Source organism: Egretta garzetta, unplaced genomic scaffold, assembly GCF_000687185.1.
Source record: "Egretta garzetta isolate BGI_Z169 unplaced genomic scaffold, ASM68718v1 scaffold215, whole genome shotgun sequence".
NCBI classification, from domain to species: domain Eukaryota; kingdom Metazoa; phylum Chordata; class Aves; order Pelecaniformes; family Ardeidae; genus Egretta; species Egretta garzetta.
Window position 1 is genome coordinate 2,898,480 of NW_009259719.1, and position 15,930 is coordinate 2,914,409.

The following is a 15,930-nucleotide window of genomic DNA, read 5'->3' on the forward strand; positions in this document are numbered from 1 at the left end:
AAGCCCTGCACCAGTAACATGAGTACAGTTCCTAAGTTCAAAGCTAAAGAGGAAAAAAACGGAGGCTGCACAACCCGATCAGTCATTACACAAATGCCAGGTTGCTGGGATCGTGTTTTGTAAAACTAACATAAAACAACGGGGAAGAACTACTACTGGCAAGAATTCCTGGCAAGTATTTGCTTACGATGAACTTTCCACAAACTTTCACAGGAGCTGATGGCAAATAACTGCTGATAAAAACAAGTGAACTCCAATTTTTCTTCCAACTAAAAAATTAAAATAAAAATTGGTTTAGGTCTACATATACATGAAGAAATTCAACTTCTTTTAGCAAGGACAGCATCTCATCAAATCAATAGTTCCTGGTTCATTAGATGCAATGTATTCCTTTGATTTATTCCATGTGTACTACTTTACTTTGAGGGTGACAGAGCACTGGAACAGGCTGCCCAAGGGGGGTGTGGAGTCTCCTTCTCTGGAGATATTCAAAGCCTGCCTGGACCAAGTCCTGTGTAACATGCTCTAGGAGAACCTGCTTTAGCAGGAGGGTTGGACTAGATGATCTTCCGAGGTCCCTTCCAACCCTTGCCATTCTGTGAGTCTGTGTATACTGCCAGTACTCATAAATATTTGCAATCACAGTTTAAATAACAGTTTAAGTAACTCCCAGACAATTCCAACTAGACATCCGTGAGTTTAATCTTGAAAACATCATTTTTGAGAAAAGTGAAACAATGTAATGTGACCTTCACTACCATGAATCACTCAAAAATACTATAGCTCCAGAAGCTCTCCATGACAAAATACTTAATCACCTCCATGGCTTAACAATATTTTCTTTAAAGCTGTATTCATTAACCATCCTCTGATACTTCAGACTTTTGAGAACTGCAACCTGCCTGGCTAAAGACAGATAGAATTTGTGAGTAACAGATGGAGCAGCCTTCATGTTTTTGTTTTGTTCACTTAAAAATTCTACTGTTGTAATATGGGTTGGTTTGTTGGGTTTTGGAGGGCTCATTTGGGTTTTTTGGGGGGTTGTGTTTTGGTTTTGTTGGGTTTTGGTTTGGTTTGGGGGGGGGTTGTTTGGTTTGGGGGATTTTTTGTTTGGTTCTTTTTTTTAAGAACTCTACCATCAGCATTTAAACTTAATATTATCTTTCATTTTATTCTTTCCTATTATACCCCTCTTTAAGGATAAGCTCTATGAAGGTCTTGTTCAGAAAAGTAGTAAAGAGGAAGAGCAATGGCAGTTCTGCCATTTTATTGCTAAATCTATGTGTTACTGGATTAAGATTCTTCAGATCACAGCCAGAACTTCGATGCTTACAGAAAGTAACAGACCAATTAGGTAACTTTAGAAAGTCTTGACAATATTGATTACAGTCTAATAATTCATGTACAGACCAGTCTTCAGAAAGAGCAAGAAATGACTCCTGAAACACTGTACATAAATGCAAAAGGGAAGACACACAGGCTGTGTTTTTATTGATTAACACAGATATATAGCTATCACTGTAATAGAAGATCTATTGAGCGTGCATACTGGGAAGAGGACAGCAAGAAAACCAAAACAAACAAAAATCCCATCACCTCAATTTTCAGCTAGCAATGTTTTTCTATCCTCATTTTAAAGTACCCGCAGAAACCAAAATCTGTTATCAGTCACAGAAAGAAAAGTAGGTATCTTGACAAGAATTAAATTAGCCTGTGGCAAACTTACGCAGAGTACTTTATCAAGAAATGCAGTTTCATATTTCTGCCACATTATTAGCTGAAACTATAGGGTTCATAGGCTTGACAGAAAGGTAGTTACAAAAATAAAATTTAAAAACCCCAAACACGCACACAAAAACCCCCACATAGCACAATGCACACATGCCCATGCTGCACTTTTAAAATAGCTGTAAGTCAGTTTCAGCGAGGCAATAGCTAAACATGTTGTCCCAGTGCATTTCCACTACACATGCTAGCACCCATAGAGCCACAGAAGAAGGTGGGCCATCGAAGCAACCCAGTTAAAATCTAGTTAGTAGGGTGGCACGGTGGATATAGAGTCAGTGTTTTCAGCAGATCAGTTTCTTGATCCAGTTTATCACATGGCCACAGAACTCTCTACCAGCACAAAGGAGGGAAGAGGTAACCAAAAAAAACCAACTCCAAAAAACCTATTTTATTACAACAGGAATACCATTTACTCAAACATCGGATTGCAATAAGGTGTTCTAAATAAATATACTTGGAAAAAAAAATAAATCAAAAAATGATCCATACCCTTACCTTTCCGCGTGTTCTCCGTCACATCTACACCAAACTGGATGATGTCACCTGACATAATTTCACATGGTGGGCTTTCCTCAGATCCTCTACTCAGTCTCTGACTATTAATAAAGGTACCATTACTACTTTTAGTGTCTTGAAGATAGAACTGTAAAAACAAAACAAAAAAAAGAGTAGTAAAATATCTGGAAAAAACCAAAAGTAGTATGATGAAACATAAGCTCCAGTAAAAATTTATTTGCTATAAAACGTAGCTTGACTTCTCAATATAGAAGAGGACAAGTGTATCAAACTCAAAATACCCTCCTCAGGATGCAATACCAGCACGTTACCAAAACACACTTGCATTTGATTTTTAGTTGTTTAACCCATAATTGAATTCTAGCACATAAGACTACGCAAATAATCGCCACAAACCGTACTTAACCTACTGCCTGCATGGAAAGGATAAGACTTTGTTAGCAACACCACCTTCTGCCACACATACGTAAGAATTTATATTTACGTTGGTCAATATGCAAGAACTCTAACTGCCCATACATTTAAGGTACCAGTATTCCATGACAGAAACACACTGTAGTGAAGACTATCGCTGGGGCCACAAGGAAAAGCTTTGGCAGAAGACACAATTCAGGAATTGTAGTATAAGACCATGGTGAAACTAGGGAAAAAAACCTTAGGATGCTCTTACCTCTCAGCGATACTAGTTCACAGCATTAAGTTAATCTCAAAATTGCTGCATCAAGTATCTTTGTAAATGTCCACTTGTAGAGTTAATTAAATTTTAATAGCAACTTACTGAATCTGAAACTGCTTATGACACAAGACTTCTAGTCAAAACTGCTGCATCTGAGAAGAGGTTACAAGTGAGTCACCTGGCAAAGACCAGAGTCACTGGCTGAGACCTGACTAGCAGACAGCATGAAAGAGGGGACTGGAAGGGTACTGACCAGGCAGGTGTAACTACTGAACTGAGTCACTTTCAGTAGTTCAAGATGACAAGAATTGCCCAGTTTGGGTCAGTTATTACAGGAACCTGATTGTAGAAATCCCTGCCTTCCTGTACTCATAAAGGAAGCTCACCAAGTCCCAAAGCAAGCGTAAGTCTAGGGGAGAGATGTTGCCTTCAAAGAAATGAATGTATTCCCATGTTTTTCCTATAAAAGCAATTGACAATTTTTTTCAGGATTCCATGCAAGCTTTCCCATGCTTTTATTTGCCACTATTATCACACTCCTAAAAAAAAAAAAAAAAAAAAAAAAAAAGTGATATATAGCTCAAAACAGTACAGTTGAGGGAAAAAGTGGGTTTAAAATGGAGCGAGAGACCAGCACTAGGGCTCTTCAGATCTCATATTGGAAAATGACACCAAGCATGCGTTTCTCACACACCTGTCCTGAGCAGCACAAAGCAGTGCCCCAACCTGAGAGCTTAAGTGCCTCTGAGTCCAGAAGATGGAAGTCAATACAGTAATCAAGGGGAATGCCAGCACAGGAAAGCTCAGTTAGGTGTATGTAATGACAGAATGAAAAGCAGCACATGGAAGATTTTTTTCCCCAACAGATATGCCTTTGATCTTAAGTTGAAGAAAAAGAAAATAATAATCAAACAGTCATTATGTTCATAAAGATGAAGGGTAAACACAAATTATGGACAGATCAAGAAACTATGGTTACATTCACTGCATTAACAATCAGACCCACCCTACCCTAAATAATACTTTCTATATTATGAAGTACTACATATTATTGTATAATAATATAACATCATATAATATAGCTTTTATAACAGTCATAAGTTTAAAAGCCAATCAAATTAATTAGCTCGTTAACTGAACCCTCCCACGGTTCAGTGCAGAGATAATTATTTTTTACTTCCTGTTTGTTTGCAATTGGCATTCTGCTCCATTTGAAAATCCTTCTGTTATGAAAAGGTGAGTCACAAGTAAGGAGAAACAAACATGCTTGTGCTTATTTGGTTTTCCCCACCCTTTCTTTTCCTATGCATAATGTCTGATTTTTATCCCTCCAACTTTCTGATTAATCACTGCCCCTTGTAAGCACACTTCTGCAGGATCTGCAGGTGGGGCACAGACAAGGTAGCACCGGGAAATGCAAGAGAGTGACCACAGGAAAGGAAGTGCAACAGAGCATCAGCAATACAAAACTTGCAAAACACCAGTAGACTCAAAATTCAAATGGCGCAAAAAAAAAAAAATCTGTAAACAAATGGCCATAGAAAATACACATTAAATTTAATATTATTAAATTGATGTCTGTTTAACTGTATGCTACTGAATTTCATTATGTAAATTTTAGAAAAGTGATGTTCTTGATGTCTTTACAAACAGGATTAAGAATCTCTCATCTTCCTGCATCTAGTAGAGAAATAAGCAAAACCAGCAACATGTTAATAAGCTCACATCCAAGTAGAAATGCACTGACTTCAACACTTTGCAAAAAGGATTCAGTCATCTTGTCTTTAATTCTATGATGGTGTGACGTCAACGGTGGACAGAGGGAAACCAATGGATGTCATCTATCTGGACTTCTGCAAGGCCTTTGACACAGTCCCCCACAACATCCTTCTCTCTAAATTGGAGAGCTATGGATTTGATGGGTGGACTGTTCGGTGGATAAGGAACTGGCTGGCTGGTCGCATCCAGAGGGTAGTGGTCAATGGCTCAATGTCCGGATGGAGATCAGTGACGAGTGGTGTCCCTCAGGGGTCCGTACTGGGACCGGTGCTGTTTAACATTTTCATCAATGACTTAGACAGCGAGATCGAGTGCACCCTCAGCAAGTTTGCGGATGACACCAAGCTGAGTGGTGAGGTTGACACACCAGAAGGAAGGGATGTCATCCAAAGAGACCTGGACAGGCTGGAGAGGTGGGCCTGTGTGAACCTCATGAGGTTCAACAAGGCCAAGTGCAAGGTCCTGCACCTGGGTTGGGGTAACCCCCAGTATCAATACAGGCGGGGGGAAGAAAGGATCGAGAGCAGCCCTGCCGAGAGGGACCTGGGGGTACTGATGGATGAAAAGCTAGACATGAGCCGGCAATGTGCGCTGGCAGCCCAGAAGGCCAACCGTACTCTGGGCTGCATCGGGAGAAGCGTGGCCAGCAGGTCGAGGGAGGTGATTCTGCCCCTCTACTCAGCTCTGGTGAGACCTCACCTGGAGTACTGCGTCCAGCTCTGGAGCCCTCAGCACAAGAAGGACATGGAACTGTTGGAACGGGTCCAGAGGAGGGCTACAAAAATGATCCGAGGGCTGGAGCACCTCTCCTGTGAGGACAGGCTGAGAGAGTTGGGCTTGTTCAGCCTGGAGAAAAGGAGGCTACGGGGAGACCTGATTGCGGCCTTCCAGTACCTAAAGGGGGCCTATAGGAAAGATGGGGAACGTCTTTTTCATAGGGCCAGCTGTGTTAGGACAAGGGGAAATGGTTTTAAACTAGAACAGGGTAGGTTCAGGCTAGAGGTAAGGAAGAAATTTTTTACAATGAGGGTGGTAAAACACTGGAACAGGTTGCCCAGAGAGGTAGTGGAGGCCCCATCCCTGGAAACATTCAAGGCCACGTTGGATGGGGCTCTGAGCAATCTGATCTAGTTAGCAGTGTCCCTGCTCACTGCAGGGGGGTTGGACTAGATGACCACTAGTGGTCCCTTCCAACCCTAAACATTCTATGATTCTATGATTCTATAATTTAGCAATTGGTCCGCAACCTACAGCACTGGTCCCTTTCATGTAGCAAATTTAAATGTTATTTCCATACTAGTTTTCACTAGTTCGAATTATCTTAAAGGTCTATCCCTTCCTCACTTTTGTATCATTACTAGAAGTTATCTTTAGAAAACAAAATCAAGTGCAAGCCCTGAAACAAACATGTATATGATAACTAGTGTTTATGGTAGTATACTGGTATTTAATATACTATTGATTACACAGTATCCTTGGTGGATTCTCCTATTCCCAAAACAACAGCCTTTACACAGCAGCTATGTAACACAGCACCTTCTGTGAAACCAGCACCATTTGTTTCTCCTGCTTTCCAGCACAAACCAACAAACTTCAGCAGCAGTGCTAGCTTAAAGAGTAACTATAAATCTTTCCCTGCCCCGATGCTCATTGCTGAGTTGCACCACTACCTCTTCAGTTGCACTGGCTCAAGCATTTGTTTAGTCACTGCAAACCAGCTTCAAGAGCTGATGCAATTTATATGAGGAGGTGCTTAAGCTGGTACGGTCAGAAAAAAGTGCAGCATATACTGACCTAATTACACTTGCTTTTGTAATTCACACTTCCCTTCAGATCAAACTTAAGTCCCAGCCTCTTTGTGCCTCGTATTAACAAATCCAATTTAGAGCAGAGAGGATGGCTCAGGAGCATTCAAAACACCTCAGCCTTTGAGGACTGTTAAAGAATTATCACATCCTTAATTCAGATCACAGCTATATATATGGTTAAGAGTGGTAGTTTTCCCTCTTTCCTAAAATACAAGGTAACATACAACTATTTAGAAACTTACTCTGCAGTATCGTAACACCTTCTCAGACAGAAAAAGAAATCCCAGCCCACAGTAATTCATGTTCTTGTGACAGCTTGCATCCTCTCTTATTTATACCCCATTAACAAACTCAGTTAACTGCAGACATCCTACCATGCTGCTTCCACAAAAGTTATGGAGACTTTGTTCTAAAGTCAAGCTTGCAATTCGCCAGTACACTCCATCTTCTCCAGTACAGCCCATCTTCTTTAGAAACTGCATTAAGGAAGTTTTTTCGAAAACCTAAGGATTTTTGTTTCCATGTTTTACAAGGAATTATGTATTAATTTTACAAATTTATTATTTAGCATATTTCAAGTTAATATTCAGTTTTGCAAACTGAACAAAAGAACCTCCTCTGCTTTGACCTGTGGTGTATAGAAATCTCATTTAAGTTCCATTGGTTTCTAGGCCATTGACTCAGAAGAGTACCACAACTTGCTAAATCAGTCTTCATTTTACTTTCATGCAGTTAGATAGCACTACAATTTTCCCCCCTGTAACAAATTCCTAATATTTCCTGATTAATCAAATAGAAAAATTCTTCCAGAGAGATCCCAGATTAAAATACATTCAATTCATGCACATACAATATATGTATCCTAGCTGATATTAGGAAGTTACAAAATTGCTATGCTCCAGAAGAACAGATTTTAACTTTACCTATGAGATTTAGGTAGATTGTTTTCTTCAAAGAAAGAAAACCAACCAACAACAAAAACCATTCTGCTTAATTACTACCCTAACATCTTCCAAGAGGTAGGCTGAAGATAACTCCTTACTTAGCCTGACAAGTGAGAAAGTCATCAAGTGTTCTGTTTCCCAAGCCATATGCAGTTCTGGTGTGGGATGAGACACTTCTGAAGGATCTCAGAGAAGACAAAGGATGGGCTCAGAGCCGCACAGAAAATCTTGAAAAGAAAGCAGCGCACTTCTTCAGTGATTTAATTACAGTACAACACAAGGGTAGAACAAACAACTGACAAGCTTTTGGTTTAATACCTTACTATAAGACTTGCTTTTAGCACAGCTTTTCTTATCTTCATCTTGGCGATATACAGCATCTCTCAATATACGACATTATTTCACTAAGGCTCAAACTAGAAATTTAACATGAAGCTCTAGAATTAGCCTAAAATGTAGCCAAATGTGTCATCAAAAATGAAATTTTAATTAACTTGCTAGTTGAACATTTTAGCTTTCTCAGAACAAAATTAAAAACTTAAACCAGTGGTGCATAATAATCACACACTCAAAAGCCGAAGACATCACAGATCTTTCCATTGCATAACTGTTCATTACAAGGTAAAGGAGAGTAAGTGCTCCACATAAAGGAGAACAGGAAAAAAAAAATGTTTAAAGAGTAAGTCCTCTATTAATGAGCTCTTGACTGTTTAAATAGTGTTTTTTTCAAAACCTCTTATGGCCTAACTACTCCAAGTACAATACAATGAACAAAAGAACATCAAGTCTCTTCTACGGTAGAACTGTACCAGTACTGCAGTAAGGCTGTAAATCAAGAATCGCGATCAAGACAGACTCACATAACATTTGCTATGACTATGTATAGCTGTCCTTTTCCATTTTAAGAGCACATTACTGCTACTCCATCTAACCCAGCTTGAAACTGCAGTTCAGGACAATTACACTGAGAATTACAGTGAGACGAATTACTGGAGAACTAAGACAATTTGTCTGCAGAGATGTAAGATTCATTTCACGAAGAAGAAGAAATGCAGATGTAGACCACAGCATATATTTAAACATATTTCAGCCTTATATCATAGCTGAAATAATATTTTAGTAAATAATAAGACCAAAATGTAGGCCATTGCCCCTTTTATAGAAAGTCAATCATTAGTATATATTATTCATTCAATATATTTTCACTGCCTAGACAACTCATGTAGAAAGAGAAGTGCAGTTTCAGGGCCTGCTAGTTTACCGTTCTTTTCCTCATCTCTTATTTTCTGTGTGAAAGAAGTATACACAACTCCCACGTGCTTCAGAGCCATGTTATACAGGCTTTGAGGCATTAGTTTAAACCAGAAAGATTTAACTTAATTTGTCAAATTCTGAACTATAGCAAGTAAGGAGATGACAACTTCATTTTTGCCATGTTTACTACCACAAAAGGGCAGCAAGGTGGTCAGCTAGAGCAGTTAAGCCATAAAATGCTGCAGTTAGTTGAGAGATTCTTCCCTTACTCATGCTACAAACTAAATGATCAATCATTAAACAATTAATGCTGGCATTACAAATGCACCTCCTAAGTAGTAAAGCTAATACTCAAATGCAGCAAGTAAATGGGGATCTAAAAATTGGAATATTTGCCCTAGATTAATACTTCAGGCCAAAATTGGACTGAGTAGTACAACTGTGCTTGTTTACTTGTTTCATGCCGAGTATTCTACTCAGAAACAAAGTATATTGGCTTTCACAATCTGAATTGTGCACAAAGATTTTAAAACAATACATAAAGGGTCAAACCAATACGGCCAACATTTATCACACTGCACCCACAAAGCTTTTTCTCCCATACAATTAAAAGATCATTTTATCTTCCTGGAAGTGTTAACACTGAGTATTTTCTTATTTTGGGAGCAGCACTTCTGCTAGCAGCGTACACTGTGCAAACCACACTGAATTCCAAGTCATTCCTTTGGCTGCAAGATAGAGAAGTTCAAATGCTAAGTTATCTCCAGATCCAATTGATTGAGTTCCTCATTCTGGTCTGCTTAGACACATCCTAAATTCCTTTCCTCTCACTTGCCTAACTCCACCCACCTATCAAGGAAGTAGAACTGTTTGTCTCCATAAGCAATCATAATTCACAGGGTGGGGTACATCAAGCAAAATTGCTTTTCTGTTTAGTTTTCTGTTTCTTAAACACATGGATCCAATAGCTCTTTGCTTGCTAAACACCAGCTCCTTCAACTTAGAAACAAAACTAGTGCACTAACTTTTGAGTTCTTCGCAAACCTACTTTTTAAAATTATTCTGGCTACGGAGGCAGGCACAGGCTGTGCTAACAGTGACCAGACGCGAAGGGATTTTCCAGTCAGACTGAACAAACTGAAGGAGCGGCAGACAGCTACTTGGGGATCATAAGTATGGAAGGTCCCCAGAAAGAAGAGCACAACTTGCTAGTAGTTCTCAGTAACTTCTTTGGAAAATAAACTCAATCAGTCTTTCTATGCAGTGAATAAGAAAAAAGGAAAAAAAGTGAACCTTTGTCAACATAGCACTGGGGAGGGGGGGGGGGAAGTGTTCACCCTAAGCTTTCAACTGAAAATGTAAGCCTAATCTAAATCCACATACTCTGATGAAAAAGGTTAAAAATCCTCGGCTTCCCCCAGGGATTCACCGCTATCCTTCCAAACCTGCCAGTAGCTCCAAGGGGCAGGAGGGAGAGGACAGTAGTGAATGTGCACTTCTGCTGACCAAGTTGTTCCATGTCCATTTACACCTTGAAGTTCTTTTGACTGTACTGCCAGGACAACACTGCTGGTTGCTCATACCTGTTGTCAAGCAAAATAAACTGCAGCAGTAAAAACAGTTTTGTGCCAGCATAACTTGAGTCTGGGTATAAACAGAGCTCAGCCTTTTTTAGATGCATTTGAAGTGCTGTAAAGCATTAATCTTCCAGCTGCTTTGAAGTTCACTACAGGCCCTGTCATTCAGCTTAAATTTTGTCTGAGCTAACTCAGCAGACTTTGCCTGAAAAGGACACAGGAACTACGATGGGGAAGGGAAGACGGGATGGATTTGGGAGGTGGGGAGGAACCACCTTAGGTAGAAGGGCAATACCAAACACCGAGAGGCACTAACAGTTTAAACTGCGCACAATACGTATGTTTGCCTACAACCTTGAGTTGCTCTAGTGTGTTCCTCAGCAGCAAAATGTCACCTCCCTCAACAAAACAGAGCAAACATTTCCAGGTGTGTTGTACCTGCAAACATTTCAGCACAGACCCTTCTTTTGACACATAACATTGCAAAGCTTATTTTAACAGGCGAGTTCTACAAGATACACTTATACCTATCAGAATTTTAAATAATGGCATATTGAAAACATTCGCAAAAAAGAAAAACATGACAGCATGTTTGTAGGGTTAATACCATCTCCTACCTGTTGTGCCCATTAGGCAAAAGCATTTACTTTCTAAACCACTATTCAAACCCCACATTTGTTAGTAGTTGTAACTGAACTTCTGGTCTGAAGGTGAAAAGCTCAGGACGCAAGGTTATTATTAGTCAATAGCTCTATACTATTCTTCAGTATTTGCACTTATCCACATAATGTACTTTACATCAGGAAAATTCAGAAACAGGATGTCAGACACTTACTTTAAAAGGATTTTTAAATTTCTATTAGGAAGTGTTTATTATTAACAGAAAGGCTACCAAAAAGACTACACAATACTTGTTAATTATTCAGTTTTATAACAAGCTATGTGGAGCTTAAAAGCATTCTACTTAAATGGTTTGAGCTATTTATCAAACAGAATTGTCAAGCTGTACTGTTGCATTTTTCAAAGTCAGTCATATTAAAGAGATTGGCAGATGGCTAAAAGTTTAAGTTTACGACCTCAAGCTGCATCACAATCCAAGTTCTCTGGTTTATAACAAAAGCAAAAAAACCATGGTCACAATTTAAAGCTTGTGGATATATATAAAAGAATGAGGATGAAGATCTTTTACCAATTACCTCCACTAGTTTGCTGTCATCATGCATTGCAGCCCTCAACCTCAAACTATAGTCCCATACATCTTTCACCATCACTGTACCATTCACAACTGAAATCTTCAACTCGCATGTGGAAACAGGTAAAAGAAATGAGGCAGCTGAACCCACCACCATCCTAGTTACCTGCTCCTTACCCATCACAGAAAGCAGCAATGTTGGCTCAATGGCAGGGACAGCTGAACAACTCAGCATGGTTTCAGAATTCCTACCATTTTCAGTTTAATTTGGTTGGTATATGACAATGACCTGGGCTAAAAATGAGCATACTTTAGAAGCTGGTTCCTAAGCCGTATAGTCAAACCTTCAGTAGCAGCAGCAGCATTCAAGAAGAGAACGGCAGAGAGCAGGCTGTGTTTATGGTGTCAACCATCCGATTTCTGTCGACTGCTGTATGTCAGAATCTTAAGACCTTAACATAACATTTCGCAGTCAGAATTTGGGGTTCTCTGTATTAGGAGATAACAGTCTGAAATTGGAATGAATTAAGAAAACCATGATGACCTGCATCATCTTTGCTTTCATAAAATATAAGTGAACAAACTGCATTACAATTCCTGGAAGCCCCAACATCCCAATGATCAGTACACAACTGTACAAACATCACTAACCCACTTTCAGATTTATTTACTTTAGCTCTAAAAAACTATCAACACTCCGAACACAGAGAACAACAAAACTTCTGGAAAAAATACAGTAGTGTTATGGTGATTTATGTGGAAAAAAACTTTTTCATATGAGAGGATATCGTAGGATACCAACATGAAAGTAACAGCTTACACTGAAAACAGTGCTTTTACTCTATGATTGTGCAATCATCCAAAGCTTTGCACAAAAGGTGCCAAAGTCCTGTCTTTTCATTTTCTTCCCCCTCTCCCGCTGCAAAAAAACCCCCCTGGAACCAACCAACAGGAATAGAGACTTTATCAGAAAGGATGGTTCCCCTTGCTAACCTATTGGCCCTCACCCTCCTCTGGCAGAACCGGTGGCATTCAAGTAACCTCACAAATTCTGTGTATTAGAAACAATTTGCAACCTAACTCGACAGTTGTGAAGCTAACTCCTCCCAATAATCACGTACTGTAATTGCAAAATGCAGTAAAACACCCAGTTGCAGAACAAGTCCTGACCACCCTCTGTCACTCAGTAACACCTCATTCCTCAAAATTCTGTAATAAGTGCATTCATGTAGAAGATTTGTGCTGAAGGATGTGACCTGAAGCAATCCTAGGCATGGTACACAATATTAATTCCTCTTCATGACTAAAGTTTTTTGTGGTAAGCAGAAGGTGTGGAATAAAGTAGTTAAAAACGGTAAAAGTTACTCATGAGCACTGATCTGTCCGTAATTATTCAAATAATCTAGAAAATGCATTCATGGTCAAGAGGAACAGGATGACAAGGTACTCCCGAAAAACCTCAAGATAAAATGTTTTACCACAAAATGTGACAACACAATACAAAAATAGATCTCTCTCCACATCAATGTCACTAGTTTTGATGCAAAAGGCTATTTTTAAAAAGAAAAGATCTAGAGGAAGAGTTCTAATTTACAAGTAATTTGGTAGCTGACTTGCTACAGTAAGACATCTGTCACCATAGTTACTAATTACTAGTCTTTAGAATACCTCTTTTACTTAACTTTTGTCTGCACAGCTCACAGTAATTCCTGAAAATCAGCCTTCTGCTACAAATACTGGATGGTTTCAGGACAACTAGAATAATTTTATCTTTATTCTCTTTGCAGCTGAATCAAAGTCTGTCCCTTCACATATGTAATGCTTTAAAACTTTTATAAGTAAATCACAAAATAGATTAAGGACATGAACAGCCTCAGAAAATAAGATGCAACTCCATTCTATATAGAGACGAAGCGTAAAAGTTTCCTACAAAAATATTCCCCAACTCCCTATTAATTATATAAAATTTTCTTGAGGAAAACAAAAAATTACTTGAATTTTCAGCCTACATGAAAATTGTCAAATAGAATTTTCATTCTATATGAAATTCTCATCCTGAACATGCTGAGATTTTTAAGGTATATGGCTGCTTTAAGTTCTAAGCTAAAATATATTAAAGTGCAATCAAGGGAAATATTCCTGGGAAATGATTACTCACATATGGTCCCAAGATCCTCACATTGACTCACTAGAATACAAAAGCAATATAATGAAGATACTTATTTTATATTACTGCTGTCAGAGATGACAGTATCTTACACAATGCCAGAGGCTTTGAAAAAGAATTCCCAATCCATATTAAAAATCTGAGAAGTGTAATGGACTTAGAAAACCAATAAAAACTAGATAAAGAACAGGTTTCTGCAAGAGTATTATACTTGTTGCAAAGTTGTTCTGCTCTGTTTCATTAAGGAAGCTCAATCTGTTGTTATGCGAGACATTTATACAGCTATGTATCATGTATCACTGTGATACCTGTGATTACGTCGTATAATTTACATCAACTTCCATCACCACATCAAATATTTACCCTGGGGAAAACATACGGACAAGGTGACTTTCTGAGGTTTCTCTTAATGTTACTGTGTTCTCTATATTAATCAATTACAGAAATATACTGCAACCTAATATGGCTTTAAAATAAAGAAAAGAAACAAAACACCTTAACAGGCCATTACGCAGAAATCCAAGCTTTTCAGGATAATCACTTAAGATACTAACTTCTAAGTGTAAAATATCACTGAAATACTCACCAGTCCTGATGCCCTTACATGAACGCTAGGCTGAAAGCTAAATACTATTGTTTACTGTAATAAATTTAACGGGTTTGGCAACATGACATACTCAGAAACTTTGCAATAACAAAGTAAACATTATCTTGAAGTGTACAAAGTCCCAAAGACTGTATTTATAGGATTAATTTTTTTTTATCTGGATACATGTAAGAATTATGAGCTCTGCAAAGCGCAGGTTCCCATATATAACTGTAATTTCTCTTCAAATGTATGTTCCTAAAGGTAGGCAATTTGTCATTGCAATTTACTCTTACCTTCAAGGGGCAAAAGCACCTGTACTAAAATTCTGCACTAGGGAAAAATGCTAAGAAAATTCAGAGAACTAAAATTTCTATTCTTAATTTCACAATCAAGAAGTGGCTAAACTTGACAGTTACATTCTTTGACCAACTTTAAAAAGTGCAAGATCAAAATAAACTGTGGTCTTGTTTCCGACTACAGCAATGAAGAGTATGGCATAAAAAAGGAGATTTGTCATGTTCGGACATAGCTTTGCCCTAATTGAAGACCAGAGGTAAAGGCATAAATCTCTCCTGGTCTTTACATTACATTACATACAGAGACTAACCTTATTAAAACCTTGTATAAATAAAAATTAAAACCAAAGTTCTACAACACCTAAAATAAACACTAAATTGTTTTTGTGGGAAAACATTGGAGAATAGGCAGAATTGACAGAAAAAGCAGAAGACAAATGAAAAATAAATGTTTGAGGAAAAAAAAGAAATCTTGAAATATTATCAGGACCTGGCACAGTAAATACTTAAAGGGAAAAATCCAACACTAACATTATCCATTGTTTCTGCTTCCTCAAAAATCTTGAATTAATGATAACTGATTAGCAAAAAATTAACTGAAATTGAAATTTTCCTTAGAAATTTTGCATTACTAAACTTCTATGAGCAAACAATTACATTCTACATTTGCAAGCAAATTGGAAAAAAACCACAACAGAAGCCAAAATTACCAGATACTCCACCAGGTGAAGAGCCAAAGGAGAAGATCTACTTATATGAGAGCAGAAAGTATGAGGCAGCTCATTAGTTTATCAGGAAACACCAACTCTCAACCATAATCCCAGACATTTCAAGGCGGGTGGCAGTACTGCAAAAGCCGCTTAACGATCTTGCTACACACTGTTCAGTTCCTCCAATTAGTTAATCATTACATCAAAGCTCCTCTACTTCATGCAAAGAAGAACCTCTTCTCACGTGTTCACTTTTCAACTGTATAGAGAATAAAGGCAGAAGTTGTTGAAACTATTTCATAGAATCATAGAATGTTTTGTGTTGGAAGGGATCCCTAGAGGTCATCTAGTCCAACCGCCCTGCAGTGAGCAGGGACACCGCTAACTAGATCAGGTTGCTCAGAGCCCCATCCAACCTGGTCTTGAACTTTTCCAGGGATGGGGCCTCCACCACCTCTCTGGGCAACCCGTTCCAGTGTTTTACTACCCTCACTGTAAAGAATTTCTTCCTTATATCCAGTCTAAACCTACCCTGCTTCAGTTTAAAACCATTCCCCCTTGTCCTGTCACAGCTGTCCCTCCAAAAAGATTTTCCCCATCTTTCCTATAGGCCCCCTTTAGGTACTGAAAGGCC

The 15,930-nt window shown here is 38.6% G+C and overlaps 1 protein-coding gene across 27 annotated transcripts in view; it reads right to left on the reverse strand.

Moving 5' to 3' along the window:
• Positions 1 to 15,930, reverse strand: part of LOC104126719 (sarcolemma associated protein) — a 92,938-nt gene that overhangs the window by 51,257 nt on the left and 25,751 nt on the right. For 14 of the 27 annotated variants that reach the window (XM_035894752.1, XM_009639318.2, XM_035894738.1 and 11 more), the window contains exon 2: positions 2,284 to 2,431. In XM_035894752.1, coding sequence (XP_035750645.1) covers positions 2,284 to 2,431 — 148 coding nt within the window. Of the gene's footprint in view, positions 1 to 2,277; positions 2,432 to 15,930 lie in introns of all 27 variants that reach the window. The other 13 variants (XM_035894757.1, XM_035894751.1, XM_035894743.1 and 10 more) reach the window with 1 other exon arrangement.